The sequence below is a fragment of the Coturnix japonica genome, unplaced genomic scaffold, assembly GCF_054131305.1.
Source record: "Coturnix japonica strain WE unplaced genomic scaffold, WE-NBRP24 Scf069, whole genome shotgun sequence".
NCBI classification, from domain to species: Eukaryota; Metazoa; Chordata; class Aves; order Galliformes; family Phasianidae; genus Coturnix; species Coturnix japonica.
The window spans coordinates 717,357-736,060 of NW_028188972.1; the positions used below are offsets into that span (position 1 = coordinate 717,357).

The following is an 18,704-nucleotide window of genomic DNA, read 5'->3' on the forward strand; positions in this document are numbered from 1 at the left end:
TTCCAGGACAGCAAAAATTTAGGAAGCCTGGAAACAGGGAGGAGGAGAGAATATGCTATTATTGCAGGAAAAAGGGACACCTGAAGAGGGACTGCAAGGTTAGAATGAGAGACGAAAAGTCCTTCCAAGAAGACTAGGGGTGTCAGGGGCTCTATATATTGGGGACCCAGAAACAACAGGAGCCCTTGATAAAATTGAAAATTGGTCCCCAGGCTGAGGAGGTAGAGTTTCTAGTAGATTCAGGAGCAGAAAGGTCTACTATACAACAGATCCCCCTCGGATGCAAACCTTCCCGGGAAACTACCAAAGTAATAGGAGCAAAGGGAGAACCCTTTACAGTAGGAATAGTTAAAAATGTAATGATAGAAGCAAAGTCCAAAGTGGGGTTGGGTGATTTCTTGATACTGCCTGAAGCGGAGTTCAATTTGTTAGGACGGGATCTGATTATTGCATTAGGCATAGGACTAGAAGTAGAGAATAAAGAATTGAGAATCAAACTCTGCCCTCTCAGGGTAGAGGATGAACAAGAGATCAATTCTGATGTCTGGTATACCCCCGAGAGTGTGGGACAACTAAAAATACCCCCTTTCACGGTAAAAATCAAGAATCCTGAAATCCCAGTAAAAATAAAACAATATCCTATTTCCCTGGAAGGAAGGAGGGGTCTCAAACCAGAAATAGATAGATTAGTGAGCAAAGGATTACTGGAACCCTGTATGTCCCCATTTAATACCCCTATATTACCGGTAAAGAAACCTGATGGAACATATCGGTTGGTTCATGATCTGAGGGAAATTAACAAGCGCACTGTATCTAGGTTCCCAGTTGTAGCTAATCCCTATACGTTGCTAAGTAAATTAGGGCCCGACAACTTGTGGTATAGTGTCATAGACTTAAAAGATGCTTTTTGGGCTTGCCCTTTAGATGAGACATGCCGCGATTTTTTTGCATTTGAGTGGGAAGACCCAGATACTAACAGAAAACAGCAATTAAGATGGACTGTACTCCCCCAAGGCTTCACAGAATCCCCTAATTTGTTTGGGCAAGCCCTAGAACAGATCCTGCAAGAGTATCAGCTAGATCCTGATACCAAATTAATACAGTATGTAGATGATCTGTTAATTGCTGGAGAGGATGAGGGAAAGGTTCGGAAAGAAAGTATTAAATTGCTGAACTTTTTGGGACTGAAAGGACTTAAAGTATCAAAAAGGAAATTGCAATTTGTGGAAGAGGAGGTTAGATATCTAGGGCATTACCTGAGTAAAGGAGAAAAGAAGATAGATCCTGAAAGGATACAAGGAATATTGTCCCTGAAGTCGCCAAACAATAAGAGACAAATAAGACAATTGCTGGGATTAGTGGGATATTGTAGACAATGGATTGAAAATTATAGCAGTAAAGTAAAGTTCCTATATCAAAAGCTCAGTACCGATGGATTAATAAAGTGGGATAGACAAGATGAAGAGAATCTACAAAAGCTGAAGGAGGATCTCATCAATGCCCCTGTCTTGAGCCTGCCTGACTTAAAAAGACCCTTTTATTTATTCGTTAACATAGACAGTGGTACAGCGTATGGGGTTTTAACACAGGATTGGGCAGGGAAGAAGAAACCCGTTGGATATTTGTCAAAATTAATAGACCCTGTGAGCCGAGGATGGCCCATTTGCTTACAAGCAATTGTTGGGTGTGCGTTATTGGTAGAAGAAGCCAGGAAAATTACTTTTAACAGCAATATAAAGGTACTATCTCCCCACAATATTAGAAATGTGCTCCAACAAAAAGCTGAAAAATGGATATCTGATTCTCGTCTTCTAAAGTATGAGGGTATCTTACTGGAAGCCCCTAACTTAACCCTGGAGACCACAAGTCTCCAGAATCCTTCAGAATTCTTATATGGAAAACCCGAAAATGTGGGACTCATTCATAACTGTTTACATACGATAGAAGAACAAACAAAAATCAGACCAGATTTAGAAGAAGAAGAATTAAGAGAAGGGGAAAAATTATTTGTGGATGGATCCTCTAGAGTAGTGGAGGGAAAGAGAAGATCAGGTTATGCAATAGTAGATGGAAAGACCCTCCGGGTATTGGAATCAGGACCCTTGAGTAACACTTGGTCAGCTCAAGCTTGCGAGCTGTATGCTGTTTTACAGGCACTAAAAAGATTACAGGGAAAAGAGGGCACTATCTATACCGAATTTCCTAAAGTAGGAAGATATAAATATGTATTAGTCATAATAGACCACCTCACACATTATGTAGAGGCATTCCCCACAACTAAAGCAACAGCTCAGGTAGTAACAAAAATATTACTCGAACAAATCATCCCTAGGTATGGGGTAACAGAAGTAATAGATTCAGATCAAGGACCACACTTTACATCAAGAATCACTAGAAATATAGCTGAAGCCTTGGGAATAAAATGGGAAGAACATACTCCCTGGCACCCACAGAGTTCAGGGCGAGTAGAGAGAATGAATGGGGAACTAAAAAAGCAATTGGCCAAATTAACACTAGAAACTAAGCTCTCATGGATAAAATGCATTCCCCTTGCCCTTTTAAACCTTAGGGCCCAACCCCGGGCCGATATAGGAATATCCCCCTTCGAAATGTTATACGGGATGCCATATGATGCAGGAACCCCCAAAGATCACCCGGGGGTGTTAGATAAGAACATTTAAGTTTATATCACGGAATTAATGAAGTATAAACAGGAATTGTGGAAAAAGGGACAATTGACTCAAAGACCCCCTCTTGACATTACCCTCCATCAGATAAAGCCTGGAGATTGGGTTCTGATAAAGACCTGGAGAGAAACCACACTGCAGCCTCGCTGGGAAGGTCCCTATCTGGTATTATTGACTACCAATACTGCCATCAGAACTGCTGAAAAAGGATGGACACATGCTAGTCTTGTTAAGGGTCCAGTACAAAATCATGAATGGAGAGTCACTAGTCCAGCGGGTGATTTGAAAGTAAAACTGTCACGAAACCCTCCGTCAAGGAAAATGAGAACATGAATTAACAATGATTGTATAAACGTATCAGTATAGAATTTAATGTAGAAGGGAATATTTTGACTATTGTGAATGCAACTGTTGGGATATGTTTTAGAAAGGTAGTGGACCCACTGCGGAAACAGGGATACACAAATTGGTTATTAGCCTTCAGAGTGGCTGTGGAAATTTTAATAGAAGGGGGTAAACCTGGGGGTGAATTTGGATCCTTACCAGCATCACTTAAGTGTATAACCAGTGGGAAAAAGAATAGGGTGCAGTACCCCAAAGACCCACTTAAAAGGGAAGCAAAACCAGCCCCTCCTGAAGAATACTCTTGCTGCCGAGAAGATTATACACCCCATGGCTCGAGGCAACCGAGTCGATGGGCGAGGCAGAGGAGATAAAACATGTGGAGGGGTCTGCTCCATTATGAATGAATCCAAAGATTTAGGATCCAGAAGATACCCCAAGACTGGAAATAACTCCCCCGAACAATTAAAGACTCACTACTGCAGTGGGAAAACTGCCTATCTAAAACTAGCTCAATTGATAATAATATTAAGTCTCATTAATGAGGGTTGGGGTACATAGGTACAGACACATGAGCCATTTAAGTGGTCCCATCAGAAGTAGTGTTACAAAATAGAAGGGGGTTGGATCTTCTCCTATTGCAGCAAGGGGGACAATGTGTGGCTCTTAAAGAACAATGTTGCACCTACGTTGATCAAACGGGGGTAGCAATAGATACAATGGCTGAACTAAGAAAACAGTTAGAACAAAGAAAAAGAGCCCAGGAGTCTCAAAGAAGTTGGTATGAGAGTTGGTTTAATGGTTCCTCCTGGTTCACTACATTATTATCCACAATAATGGGACCAGTTATTATGATAATATTAGGTTTGACCTATGGACCCTGTATTTTAAATAGACTAATCGTTATCGTTAAGAACAGGCTAGAGGCAGCCCACCTAATGGTAATTAGAGAAAGATATGAACCCCTTGATGGGGAACTAGAAGAAGACGTCTTAGAATGGAGTCGACAAGAACTAAAACGGTTTAATGAGCAAAACAAAATAGTACAATAAAAGAAAAGGGGGGACTGTGATAAAATGTTTGCTCATTAAGACCGGGATGTGGTAGCATTGTGGTGGAGTGCTTGTTCATTAGGACCGGGATGTGATGGTGGAATATGGAGGCCACAAGGGTTGCAGAACACTCTAATTTTATGGGTAGATTGTGTACTCTGCGTAGTTACAGGCAAAGCGCGCCCCGGTGGATACAAAGTTTCACGGAAGGACCAACCAAGGAACGACACACCAAGTCGCACGATCACGACCGACCAATTAAAGGACAATACGCTCGGGATGGACAATACAAAAGAAGTTGCAAGGGACGGGAAGGTGCGGCAGTTGGAGGAACGATAATCCCCCTGTCGCCCAGCGCTGAATTGCCTTTTAGTTTTACCCGCTACAATTAATAAAAGTTTATAATTGGAACATTATTGGCTCATTGCTTATAAATTGATGACAGGCTTACTGTTTCAGTTAGGTTAGATGAATAGCACCAGAGAAGATAGGGAAATACAGCAGTTCATTGATAGCACGTGTCGGAAGAATGCAGCTCAGTGCTGGGCAGTTTGCTGCTTCATTCCCTCTTACAAGTTGCACCCAAGGCTGGAAAAGACCACTAAGATAGCTGAGTCCAACCCCTGCCCACCCTCACTGTACTTACACAGCTTATTGTTGCTATAGAAAACAGCTTCTCTGTAGACAAATTGAGTTAGTTCCATTAAGTAGCTGAAGCCCTAAGTGATCCAAGGTGAAGCATGATCCAAACTGGAATTTAGCTAATTGTAGTAGGGAATCCAAGCCTTAATGAGATGAGTTATTTAAAATATGAGTCCTCCATCTAAAACGGCATTGAACTCTTACCCTGGTTGATGATAGAAGTGAGAGTTGAACAGCAGAAGTCTGAAGTTATGCTCCATATTTCTCATCACTCAAGAGAATATTTGAATATATGAATTCCTTTGGCTATGTTAGAGCTCATCATGAGGTCAGCTGATGTTCTTTAAATGCTCGGAGTCTAGCAATGTGGGGAAGTGGACTGCTATTTGCTGTTGAGCTTTAGGCTAAGAAGCCTGATTTTAGAGGACCATGGACTACCCCTTTCCCTTCCCCTCTCCTCCCCTTCTCCCTGGATCGATCCCGCATGGTTTGAGAATGATTTCAGAGCAAGGTAAATGAGGAATAGCCATGTGAAAACCTGTTGTTTTAGTGCACTATAAAAGACACTTAGTCAAAAGACAAGTGTGTGTTCCAAGCTTAAGACTGCAGGAGATCCTAGAAACAACCCAGCTGCTCAAACCTGTAGTCTGGCTGAATATTTTATTGTCAGTTTTGGTCAGGAGGAGATGCTTGAGTAAGACAAATAAGAGGTAATGGGTAAGTTGGTCCTTCTTGTGATATACTTCTAGGCTTTCATCAGGGAAAAGCTTAATTAGTCCAAATAATTATAGCAGAAACACCACACCAAGAACATGTGAGTGATATTTCAAATTTCTTGACGTGAAGGTAAATTTTACCTGGTTCTGCCATTCCCCAAATGTTTGTTTCATTATGACAAGAAGAACTTTGCAAAAGTAATTTTTTTTTTCAGTCTTGTGTGCAACACAAAAAGGGGTAAAATCTAGGAGGCCACCTGAAATGTTTTTTCTATCTGGAAGGATCCATTTAAGAGCACCCATGGACCTGGTTATGAACAAGTTTTCTTCTTTGCAAAGGCTGTTGCTTAATTAGCAGATACTGTACCTGGGAGAGGAAGAGGGAAGTAACTTGTTTTGGAAGTCCTGATGCTATTCAAGCATTCAAAGCCAGGCTGGATGGGGCTTTGTGCAATCTGGTGTAGAGGGAAGCATCCCTGCCTACAGCAGGGGGTTTGGAACTGGGTGATCTCAAAGGTCCCTTCCAACCTAAACCTTTCTCTGATTCCTTTGATGATTCTATTTCTCAGCTGCTGGTGTGAGATCTCCAACCTCTCCCCGTTGTCTTTCAGTGCGGCAGATGAAGCTGGTGAAAGGTCTGCAGCCCCTGGAATTCCCTGAGAAGGGAACTGTCACCTTTTCGGTGGAGGTGTCCCATGAGGATGTGGAAGGGACTTGGCAGAAGGACGGCGTGCGGCTGAAGCCTGCACCAAATATCACGATGGGTGTCCAGGGGAAGAAACATTCCTTGACACTTTCTTCTGTGACCCTTGAAGATGCAGGACTCATTTCCTTTAAAGCAGAAGGCATGAATTCATCGGGGAGGCTCACTGTGACAGGTATTGGTTGGTGCAAGGTGTCATTATCTGCTCCTGTCCCAGATGACTTGAACAGCAGAACCAGCTTCCCTTCCAGCTGCAAAGAATGTTATGCACTGGGCCATTGCCACCAGAGTATCCCTCAAATATCAAGAGGATTGTTGGAACGTTATTGTCCCTAGCACAAGTAATGATAATGTGCTCAAAACAATAGTTATTTTGTTGTTAATTACAAGTTCTAGTAAGCATGGAGAGTAGGCACTGCCTTTCATTATTCCTTATGCCTCAGTTAATATAGAGTCCAGGTCCCGTGACCCATTGTGCTGTTCTCTGGGAGATGTAGTCTTCTTCTGTAAGTTGCAGATTCAGTAAAATTATTCCTGCTTTATATGATGTTATGATGTGGAATACTGAAAGCAAAATTACAAAATTATTAAACCATGACACCCTTGTATTTTTCTTTTTTTTTTCTTAAATATTTTCCTTTTTTTTTCTTAAATATTTTCCTTTTTACTATTTAAATGTTATGGGCACATCTTAGGAGATCAATCTGGGGTAATATTTAAAAAAAAAAAAAAAAAAAAAAGGGAGTGTGGTCATCAAATACTATAAAATATATTAGCTGTTACTAGAATGCCACTTATCTTCCCCCCATACGAATCACTGTCATGTTGTATGTGAATTTGTGAGGTGGGTTTTGAAGCTGAAATTAAAAACTTCTTGTATGGCTGTCTTCATAGTGGCTATCCAGACTATCTGTAGAAATAACAGCTATTATGTAGTCAGCTATTCACCAGTTTTAACTGATTATAAATTATGTTTCAGGGTGGAGAACATAGCATAGTGCCTGACACCTGTGTTGATCCTGAGGGCATTCTTGATTCTGTGCATTATGATGTCATGGATATTAAAGAGCAAGCTGAGGCAGCACATAGTTCCATTGTATCCCTGGAGGACCCGAAGGAAGATATTGGCTGGTTTGAAAAGTAGCTGGAGAAAACTAACTTAGAACTGATGGAGACCAAAGAAGAGCTAACAGAGGAAAACACCAAACTACTTAAAACTGAAGAAGAGCTGATGCAGAAGAACAAAGGTGAGTTATGCGATGTGAAAGGTAGAAGACAGAAATAGTTCATTAATCCAAAAGAGAAATAACCAGTTTGAGTAGGAATTAGAGGAGATGTTCTACCTTTGGAACCATAGCCTGTAGATAAGTGATAGTTTGTTCCTTGTGTATATATTCAGGTTCAGCAATTCCACGGGTTTTGGTTATTTCTTTTCTTTTTCCCCCCCTCTCCTTTAAACTGCAACTAGCAGCTTTACGCTTTCGTAAGTATGGGGTTAAATGTCTATATCTTGATTTTTACTTTTATATTGCAATCTCTACTCTTCTTTATGTCTTGTTGATGCAATGCTTTCGTTCCAAGAAATATAGAAAACTTTTGAATCACTCCCAATAAGTGAAGACCACATGCAAATTAATTAATCTGTTCAAAAGCTACCTAAACATTAGAATATCTGGAAAAATTGATTACTTAATAAACTATCTATTGGCTACTTATGTAATACAACCTTTTCTGTGTGTTACAGACTTTGAAATGCAGATGATTAAATTGGATGAGTCTGTTGAGCAACTTAAAGAAGCAACTGAGGTAACTTTATCAAGAAGATGTTGTGTAAAATTGTTTTAATACCAACTTGTGGTAGCTTAAAATGCTATTCCAGTAGGCTCCATTAATAGATTTCTTACCGAGCTTAGCTTAACTGAATTTGCCTTTAATGCATTGTGTAATTCATCTACTTAACACTACATTAGAAACTGATGACTGATTTTTTTTTATTTTTTATTTCCAAGAAAATGAATGCACAAAATGAAAGGATTCGAGAGCTAATGGACATCGTGGTGCAAAAGATGACATTATTACAGAGCTACAAGACTTAAAATCTCATTTAGAAGAAAAAGTAAAAGATTATGTGAGTTTTACACATCTCCGTATCCTTATACAAAAAAAGAAAAACACTAATTCTATGCTTGTAATCAACACATTTTTGGAAAACTGATTTTCTGTATGTAGCTGGTACTCGCTTGAAATTGTAAACAATTCAAATTTATCTGAAGGTAGTTGTTGTTAACACAAACAACAAAAATATCAGTGTGTTCCACTAACTCCTGCCTCACACTCCTACATCAGAGGAAGAGCAACAGTAAAAGTACGTTGAGTAGAGTTGGAAGTACGAGTATGAATGGTCAGGATATCTCCACGTTCTATGCAGTCCATAAAACTTTATCCTGACTAATGTACTGCGAGCTACTGAATATGTGAAGACTAGCTTGATTAAGTATGTGTGCATACCACTTCTGGTGGTTTTGTTCATTTTTTGATGTTTGGTAGCCTGAAGTAGGTCTGAAAACATTTATAGTTAATTCTGTCACTCAGATCTCTAACCTTGTAAGCTTAGCAACTTGACCCTTCTTAGTCTTTGACTGTCTGCATCACTGCAACTTAGTATTTCCATGGTATTAAAGCTGACTGTGATGAGTAGTCATGTCCTCACCTATTACTTCTTCCAAGAACAAGGCTCCAACTCTATCTGTGAGATTGTGTGGCCTGAACACTTCTGAGGCTTTTCTTTTCATAAGCTACTAAAGATGAATAATCAGTCCTTGGCAGTGCCAGCATGGCTTAACAATCGTCATCTTGTAAGTAAGGAAGCTTCACTTGTGGTCAAGGACACAATCTAAAATATGCGTGACAGAGCTGACTAAGCTTTAAGGTTGGATTATATCTGTCACGATGAAAGTGATTTTAGCAGCTTAGCAGAAGTGTGATGTGATGAACTTGTATGAGAGCTGACCATTTGCTCTTTGACCATGTTCGTAATTTTGTTGACTTCTTGGAAACAGGAAATTCTTTGATAAACTGGTAAACTCTTGATTGTGTGCAAGTCTTTTACTCTGTGACCTGCTAGGCTCTTGCTTTCCCTTGTATACTCTACCAAGTATTGCACTTGTCATTATCTGAAGGTGTACTTGTTCTGTCTGCTATTGAGATTTGTAACTGATGTCTATAGAGTCACCGGGTAAATATTTTAGCTGTATGGTTTTGTGTAAATATTTGCCTACAGAAGATTACTGAGACTTAAGTGCTCCTTTTGTTAAGCTTCAATGTAACTGATCTTATATCAATACAGGAAAAGACTACCTACCATTTAACTACCATTAAAGCAGAACCGGCAGAAGAGAACACTAATAAAGGAACTGAAAGCAGCCAATTTTCAGTGCTTTCAGTTAAAGCACTGAAACAAGAGAAAACTGAGTTGGAAGTGGGAAGAAAGCACAGTACTGATGAGGATAAGCCTACTGTGGAAGAGCCACCTCCAAAGAAAGGTACAGTTTCTTCCATCGTTGAACAGGGTGTCTTCCAAAACAATAAATTGCTTCCTATTCCGGATAGGAAGCAAAGGGCTGTGAAGCGCGTACCTTATGGTATAAGGAGAAAAGCCACTGTGTTAAACTGTAAATAGAAGTAACTGTTATGTAAATATCCCTTTTTCAGAAGGTCCTATGCTGTTCATTTTTGAATGCTTAAGAATAAAAGTTTTTTGCACTATTTTTTTCCTTTTTGCTGCTTTTTCCTCATCTGTTGATGCACTTGCAGATTTGGTAATAGTTTTAAAGCAGTTTCTTTAGGATTGTTTCAACTGCTGTTGCTGATCTTCTGAGTAGCATCAGCTGTTCAAGTGCTTTTTTTTGTTTGTTTGTTTTGTTTTTCCTGAAGCAACTATCAAAATTGTTGACGACCTGCTAATTGCTCGCTCATGGGCAATATTTGAGCAAAATGGTTTGGATAAGCTCTGATGCATTTAACTTCACTTCTGGGCACAGCTGAGCATCAGTGTTCCTAGAATTACGGAAGGCATATACAATGTAGAAGGGAAAATCTAAAACTTAGCTGTATTCCCTTCCTTTCTTGTATTCCTCTTGCAAAATATGTGCAAGGGAGAAAGTCAAGGCCTTCTTTGGATGAGATGCTGTTCTTGGATGATTTGTCCCTGCTGCCTTTATTTGGCATAAATATTGAATCCTAATGTGACCACTGAATGGCATCACATATAAGCATCTTACCAGAGACTGAGGGAGGGATGTGGACTCCTCCATACTCCAAATAGTAGTGGGTTTGTTCTAATCATATGACCAAAGCTCTCATTTAAAAATTAATGACAGCAATGCTCCACATAGGAATTAAAATGGGTAGCTGATAGTCACAATGTCATCATGAAGTTTTCTGTTAAGAAGTACTGAGTATTCAATCATGTTAAAATTTTCTTCTATTTGTGAGTATTAATAGCGTCCAATTTCAAAAAACTCTTAATATATATTCTTTAGCTATGTTAAATATACACAGTAGAACAATGAGCACAGGTATGTTGTGCTGGTTCTTTTGTAGAATTAGTTATATAAGTAGCACGAGCAAAAGTGTTTTAGGAGATGCTAGGTTGTCTCAGCTTAAAGTTCAGGGTATTTACACCATTCTCTGAGCTTTTAGGTCTTGTTTCCTATGCTCTGTAATAATGCTTTTTCCCTACTTCCTGTGTAAGGAGCTTCTAGACTGAACATTACACATCTTCTCCCTAGTCTTATTTATCTTGCTTTAGTGCTTGCTTGTTGTTTTCAGCATAAATTGTTTAGATTACTTATAAATCATATTCCCCTCACTAGTGTTGCTGGGAGCAGCAATCAAAACCAAAACCTGGTTTGGGGTGGAATATGCCACTGCTGTTTCTTCAGTATGACTTTTAAATCAGTTGAGGGCTGTATATAAAACTCCTTAGATGAGTTAAGAGGCTGTTTCCATGCAGTACATGTGAATCTGTATGTAATGCAGGCTGCACGTGGGCGCTATAAAATTCTGCATTTCTGTAGTTGTAGTAATAAAAGGACTGTACAAGAATCACCATGGAATATATTGTTGTGGTGACACAATCCCTAGTAAGTCTTGACTTATATTTATTTTTTTTAATACTTAAAGTATGCATATTATGGAATGGACATAACTGGATTCTAAAGCAATGATGAAATACAGCATAAGTTGCTTTTGATAGAAAGAAAATGCATGTGATTTTAGCTAATTGCTCCCCAGTTAAAGAAAAAAACAGCTCCAAGCTAATGGAATATTTATGGAAACTTGAATCTGCAAATTTGTACAACTTTATGAGTGAACTTTATATGCAAAAGAGTAAGTGTGGACAGAAGTAGGAATCCTCATATTTTGTTTAGAGATCAACTGAATAAGAGAGACAGATATCAACACTTAAGTGATCAACTTGTCCAGGGTTTTATCTTTCTTTTGAAAGTAAGAGGACTGTGAGTTGGAATGAAATTTCTTAGAGAACTGTTTATCTACCATTTAGATGTAGATGGAGTGATTCCTGGTTGCCTTATAGGGATTGCTGAGGCACGGAAGATAGAAAGAATATAGCTGTGAATTATCTATCTCGTTCCCATGTTTCTTAAATCTAATTAGATTTTCTACTGGTGTGGAGTGGAAGGTTTGAGTAGTGCCATGGTAAAAGTGTTCTTCCAGACTGAAAACCTTTTGCTGTTAATTCTGTATAGAAATCTGAGGCACCTGATTACGTGTTCAGAGGACTTGAATTCCTTCACTAGTATCAAATACTATGTGATGTGAGGGCATGGCTTGCATATTACGACAGTGTTTCACTTAGAAGTTGCTACTTGGTGTTGTGAACTGCTATGTAATAATGATTTTAATCAATCTGAGCTACATTCCTTTTCCCCTTTTTTTTTTGGTTTGTTTGTTTGTTTGTTTTACAGTAGTTGTAAATGAGAGAAAGAAAAAGAACACTGTAGAGCAAAGGACAATTGAACACATGAAACAAAAGTGCTCCGCGTACCGAAAGGAAGTACTAGCACTGAGGGAAAGAACTGAAATCTTGGAACGTCATTTAGCTGTGCTTGAAGAACAATGCAGAAGAGAAAAAAATAAAAAAGAAGATTTCAGTAAGCAGGTAACAAGCCTGCGTATTGAGCTTTCTTTTTCTGAAGAAACAGCTGATGCCCTCCGTGAACAAATTCTGCAGGGTCAAGCTGACTATCGGGAAATTGCTTCTGAACTGGATGAACAGAAATCTATAAATATGACACTTGAAAACAAAAATGCCCAACTAACTAACAACATAGAAGTTGCCAAAGAATATATAATTGATAAAGTGTCACAAGTAAAAGAAATGCGGACCAAATTAGATGAATTATACAAATGTCACTTAGAGTTTCACGCCATCGGTACTGACTTTGTCAGTGTAAAGGATTCCTCAGACTCTGAAAAAGATGAGACAGGGACATCTCAAATTAGTTCTGCATGCATTCAGTCACAGACTTCTTCCATCTCAGATCTTGTGCAGGACCTCTCCTTTAACTATAGTCTTGAAAGGATTTGGGAAGTATGCAGAAGTATTGTTGATGTTTCCTCACAAAAAAGTCAGCACATCAAAGCACTGCTTCAAGACAATGAAAACCTAAAGGCGGGACTGAATAATGCTGAAAATCATAATCGTCAACTTGTAAGGAAGCTATGTGAGATTACAACTCACACTAGTCAGGAAGATGATCTTGTGAATCAGTTACATGAGCAAATAGAAAAGAAAACTCTGGAGTTTGAAGAAAAGACTGCAGAAGATCAGAGAGTGATTGCACAATTTCAGGAGGAAGTTGCCAACTGTGAGGTAAAAATAAGAGAGCTTGAATATCGCCTGGAGGCTTCCAAAACAATGGAGGACAATGTGTCAAAACTCAATGAATTACTTAAAGAAAAAGAATCTATTATTGTTAATCTGGAGACAGTTACAGCAACTCTGCAGGAGAAGTCTGCAAATGCAGACAAAAAGTTTGAAGAGTTAAGTAGCAAAAAAGCAAATCTGATTCAAGAAGTTATGCAGCTTAAAAACAGCTTGGAGCAGATGAAACACTCTCTTCGGGAAAAGGAAAAGAGTGAAATGGAGAAAGTGCAACGTATAGAATCGTAAGTAACCACTGAGTTAACTTAGAGCCCTTTGAGAATGAACTAGAGTTAAAAATAGTTAATGGGAACATCCCTTTGACTTAATGCATCTGCATGCTTATCAATGGCCAAACTACTACTTTAGGATGCTTTGGTATGCTACTTGAGTTCCAAGGGAAAACAGGAGTGTGCAAGGAAATGAAGAATAATATGGGGATTTCTGGTGGTTTTGTTGTATATCCCTCAGAATAGCATCTGAGTTAAAAATAGTTAATGGGAACATCCCTTTGACTTAATGCATCTGCATGCTTATCAATGGCCAAACTACTACTTTAGGATGCTTTGGTATGCTACTTGAGTTCCAAGGGAAAACAGGAGTGTGCAAGGAAATGAAGAATAATATGGGGATTTCTGGTGGTTTTGTTGTATATCCCTCAGAATAGCATCTGAATAGTTTATTGCTTCAGCATCTGATTATGAGAAGCAAGCTGAAATTCAAAAGTAATTGTTTAAATCTTGTCACTGGTCTAGATAGATTTAAGAGTCTATTTACAAATAGAAACCAACAGGCAGGGCATGGATTAAGCTGTAATTGCTGTTTCCATGAGATGTGTAACAGTAATGTTCTTTGTCTCTTTATTTTTAACATAAGGCTAGAAAATATTCTTTCTGAGAGTTCTGCCCTTGTACTGAATTTGAAAAAAGATTTGCAGAGGAAAGAAGAAGAGTATGCAGATCTAAAAGACAAACATTCTGATGCCAAGAAACAAATTCAGCAAGTACAAAGCGAGGTTTGTAACTCCAAAGCCTAAAACCTAAGTCTTGCGTAAAAACGCTGATAACTGGGAAGAAGAATGCTATTTACTTGAAGAGAAATAGACTAATTTCCAGAGGCTCTTTAATATAAGCATGTATATTTTTTTTCTTCAATTTCAGCTTCAGTGATGTTAATAGTTAAAATTTAATTATTAAACAAGAAGATATCTTAAAACCCATTTTGCAGGTACTTAGTCTGAAAGTTTATTGGGTGTGCTTGGGGTGGAAAATTGAAGCTTAAAAATGAATTCATGTCTTCCTTGGTAACCTTGCACTTGCTGTCATTTTCCTACTCAGCACTTGTTTGTGAATTCCTCTTTATTTAACAAAGAAGTATTTGGCCAGGTTGGATTACAGAAGTCTTTTAATGAACCATGAGCTGTGCTTACATTACAGGTGTCCACGATGCGTTCTGTGGAGGAATCCCTCAGGATCAAGACGTATGAACTTGAAAGGGTTATTAACTATTTTAAGGATGAGCTGGATTATAAAGACTATACTATCCAACAACTTAAGCAGGTATTTTACTTGCTCTTATTTTTTATTAAATGAATGATGCAGGTTTTCCAAGCAACAGGAAAAAGGTCAAAAAAAAAAAAAAATTGGAGCAAAATGAAAGTGGCCAACTGAAATTAGTGGTAGACCATGAAAGATATTCAAATAATTAGTCACTACAGAGCACTGGCAGATTGCTTTAAATACAATAATCTGCATAGTAAATACATATGTAATACATGCATATAACCTGATCATGTTGAGTGACATCATGATATGTTAATTGAAATGTCTTACACAAACTCTTTTTATCAGCTTGAGTCCTTATTTATGCTATTTGAAAAACTTATTAATTCTAGGCTGTCTTAAAGATTCTGCTTGTTTTTACTGTGTATGCTTTTCTTTCAGCATGAATTATAGGAGCTGGTGGAAACTGAGTGGATGGAAGATATCTCCAAAGACTATGACCAACTATGTGACGGTCAGCCATTATTTGTGTGTGTGTGTGTGTGTGGAATATCCGTGTAAATGTTGTCACATTGCTAATGACTTTGAGTCTTCTGTGTTTCGATTTTAAAACATGTCTGCATATATTTGTATGTAAATATTTCAATGGAGATGCTCTATTTCTTTTAAAAGAGCTTTTGGTCATGGGAGAATCTTGATTTGAGAATAATGGGAGCTAGTAGGGAGTTCATCTGTAAATTTTCAAACCTTCAGATCTGTGTGAAAGGGATAGAACAATTGAAGTTATGTGGATGGCATTAGAAGAACAAGAGGTAACGCAGCTTGAACAAGATGAAATGCTTCAAGCTCAGTTAGAAGAGAACCAAAAATTAGCTTCAGGTAATCTTTCCAGGGAAAGGGAGCAGGGATGCAAAAGGGGTTTAGACGTACTGTGATAGCCACTTCCGTTTTCATGTGACTGTTACTTAGGCATTAACGTTCCATAGTAAACAACAAATCTCTTGTAGTTAAAGGCTTCTGTTATTTCTTTATGTCTGTAGCAGATAAAACCGAAGCGGCTTTAGTAAAAAGTCATTGGTGTGGTATTTCAAATATATATTTGAAATGATATGCTATCTAACCTCATTTTGTGTATTGAGTAGAACTGATTGCATGGAAACACAAATACAGTGAACTGGAATACCAGAGCAATGGTGACTGGCAGCAAAAGAACAACGAAAGTGATGAGGCAAATTTGAATGAAAACAGTACAGAATTAATAAAGCTGCAAAAAGAGCTGGAGGTAACTTAACTTCAAAGTTGTAACTTGATAAACTGTTATATTGATTACAGAAACTTCCTGTAAAAGCTGCAGTGCAACATGCAATAGGGACCAGGTGCAGCTTTTTTGTGGTACGTTAAGAATGGCATCACTGATGCCCCCATAGTATAGGAAGTGTAGCCTTCCCTACATTATGCTGCCATGAGCAGTGCTTCTTTTGCTGGCCTCTGAACAGTTAGTTGTCTTATCCCATCTGATGTTATTTTTTGTTGTTGTTTGTTTGTTTTTTTAAATAAAAGTAATGGGCTGGCAGTGGGAGTTTTCTAAGTGAGTATACAATAGGTTACATCCACTCTGTTAGTGGAATGGTTCTGAGCTTCTTTCCTCCTTCACCTTGAGTAAGCTTATTCATGATATTTTTTTTTAATGCGCAGAGCCAATTCCCTTTTTCAAGAAGAGGGGAAAGTTGAACATTCATTGATTCATTCTATACCACGTCAATGTCCTATAAGCAGAGTATACTTATACAATTGTTGTTTGCAAGAAAGGAATACTAACTCAAAGCAAATTGTAACTTACGGTGTATTTGTCAAAACTGTTTTCTGTTAGTTGCTTGGGCAACTAATATAAGCTATCGAAATCATCATCTAACTTTATCACCAGGAAGCCTTTTTTGTTGGGCTGCGGGTCTACTAATTTTCCTTGGTTAAAAGACTTTTATTTTTTCCAAGCAGTTTCTCAGGTGCTCTGTCCTATATATGAGAATGTCTGCCAGTAGGTTTGATAGGAAAGGAGACTACTCCTACAGTGTAAACTGTGTTGCTTTTCTTTGTCTTTCAACCCTGAAGGAGCTGCAAGTTTTTCTACAACTGCTGCAAGGCAGCGTAAAGTGTTAGAAGTTTTTAAGTTAGAAGAGTTTTTCTTATACTGACTTTTGGTGTAAGTTCTGTAAAGCTTGTGTGAACATTTATAAGGAAAAGAGATGTTTTATGGAGGCTCTGCAGTCTGAATAAGAAATACTGGAAATGATTATTTTTTAATGGAAAAGAACTAATGATTATCCAATACCTGCCTTTGGGAATATTCTGTAGTAAAAACTGCTAATGTTTCTGTTATCTTGCAGAAACAAGTCTATTTAATGATGACCTGGCTTTTAAGACTTTTATTCCTTAATGACTCACTATTTCATTTTTGGTTTCTTTGAAATAGGAAAGTGAGACTAAGTATCAAACTGATAGAAAAAAGTGGCTGGAGGAGAAAGAAGAGCTCCTAAATCAGTTAAAAGAAGCTGAGAATCTTCGCAACAAAGAAATGAAACAATTTGCTGAGGACCGACAACATATATCATAGATCATACATTTACTAAGACTGTAAAACGGTGCTAACTACCGAAGTGTTAGAACAGTTCAGTGTGTAGTAGGTGATGTTCACTGTTCATCTGTTCTTCTTTTAGGAAAGACTTGTTGCCCAGCTGGAGGAAAAGGACCGTAATCTTCAAAAGTGGCGTGAGGAGAGAGATCAGTTAGTAGAAGCTTCGGAAAAACAGCTCAAAACTTTGGCTTCTAATGTCATACAAAAAGAGACAGAAATAGCAGAACTGAGACAATCTGCCTTAAAGGATTCAAGCAAGGTCAGCTCTCCTTTCCTCCTTCCTGATTAGCTACCCATAAATTCTGTAAGACTCCTGTACCTGATCTTTGTATTCTGGGTGTGGTTCTGTTCTTGAACACTGTCGTATTGACATCATGTGCAACTAACCAAAAAAAGCACCAGCTTTTATTTTTGTTCTTCAGAAACAGAATTTCTGTTAATTACTAAAATTTCAATTTTTTCAGTAGTTCAGATAAGCAGATGTCAGTTTGATGCTTATGATCCTACAATCAGACTGGACATCTGTAGCTTTTTCTGATAATTCACAGCATTTCCGGATCCCAAGCTAGGCTCAATACTCAGACAGTAGTTCTGTCTCAGGTTTCTTACTTTCTTTGCTTTCTCTGAGGTAGTATCTACAATGGCTTGAAAAGACAGAAGGGGACGTGGAGAGAGATTAAGGGAAGCATCAAAAAGCAGAGGGGGGATGATCTCTGGAAGTTGCATTTCTTATTTCAACATCCAGCTTTTAATCAGGATAGCCAATCTAAGCCGTAGCATAGAATTTCAGAAGCTAAACAGAAGACTAAATGAGTTGTGCTGTTTTGAGAATGTTTGGATTCACTTTCTCTGAGAAGAAAGATGTTCTCATAGCAAAACTTCCCCTACAACTGCCGACTTTCTCACAGTACCGAGGATTTGGGAACAAATAAAAGCTCGGGTTATTATATCTTAAGGGAGATGAAGGCTGAAGCACATAAGTAAAATAGAAGAATCAAAATATATTGTATTACAACTTACTACATATTCAGTGATGAGTACTTGTTGGTTCTTTTTGTCTTCCACTCAAACATGAGCTCTCATCTTCTCAAAAATATTTTATTTACTAGAACACCATCTCTCTGTGTACATTATGGAACTTTTCCATGCAGTTTTCCATGTATTCGTATGTGGATGCTGAAGATTAGGCAGAGGTTTAGCCCTTGGTGTTCTAACATAGCAGCTGTGAGCGTGCAGAGTATGGGGGGAATGGATGACAAAACAACCAGCGTTACAGATTTTGTCCCTAAATAATGTCTCGCTTTCTCTCTTTTGGAGGCAGAATACTGCCTGAGACTGTTAGTGAGACCCAGTAGGGTGTATCTGAAGATCACACAATGAATAGATGTTACTACCTTCCCACACTTGTGCTGTGTTTCAGCTTACGTGTTCATGTGGCGTCTGAGCTTGAGGTTTTACACTGTATCTTTAGAAAACTCG

General features: G+C 38.4%; 1 protein-coding gene and 1 long non-coding RNA gene across 3 annotated transcripts; both read left to right on the plus strand.

Annotated features, from left to right (window-relative positions):
- Positions 1 to 7,052: 7,052 nt before the first annotated feature.
- LOC146751672 (uncharacterized) lies at positions 7,053 to 9,546 on the plus strand. Of its 2 annotated transcripts, XR_014941280.1 has the most exons (4): positions 7,053 to 7,389; positions 7,887 to 7,948; positions 8,152 to 8,270; positions 9,489 to 9,546. It is a non-coding gene; the product is annotated as an uncharacterized LOC146751672 (long non-coding RNA). The 2 variants fall into 2 exon arrangements; XR_014941281.1 differs by lacking the exon at positions 9,489 to 9,546 and having other exon boundaries at positions 8,152 to 8,271.
- Positions 9,547 to 12,744: 3,198 nt separating this feature from the next.
- LOC146751673 (kinesin-like protein KIF20B) lies at positions 12,745 to 17,485 on the plus strand. Its single transcript, XM_085533890.1, has 7 exons — positions 12,745 to 13,336; positions 13,968 to 14,106; positions 14,528 to 14,650; positions 15,047 to 15,107; positions 15,347 to 15,472; positions 15,736 to 15,875; positions 17,064 to 17,485. Exons 1-7 carry the CDS (start codon positions 13,086 to 13,088, stop codon positions 17,202 to 17,204), a joined length of 981 nt encoding a protein of 326 aa, XP_085390016.1. The 5' UTR covers positions 12,745 to 13,085; the 3' UTR covers positions 17,205 to 17,485.
- The last annotated feature ends 1,219 nt before the right edge of the window (positions 17,486 to 18,704 follow it).

Excerpts from the sequence above, each read along its gene's own strand:
- LOC146751673 (XM_085533890.1), top strand. The coding sequence starts at position 13,086 with ATGGAGGACAATGTGTCAAAACTCAATGAATTACTTAAAGAAAAAGAA. Across the intron at positions 14,107-14,527 it reads TTCAGCAAGTACAAAGCGAG|GTGTCCACGATGCGTTCTGT; the intron begins GTTTGTAACTCC and ends CTTACATTACAG. Across the intron at positions 15,876-17,063 it reads AGCTGCAAAAAGAGCTGGAG|GAAAGTGAGACTAAGTATCA; the intron begins GTAACTTAACTT and ends TCTTTGAAATAG.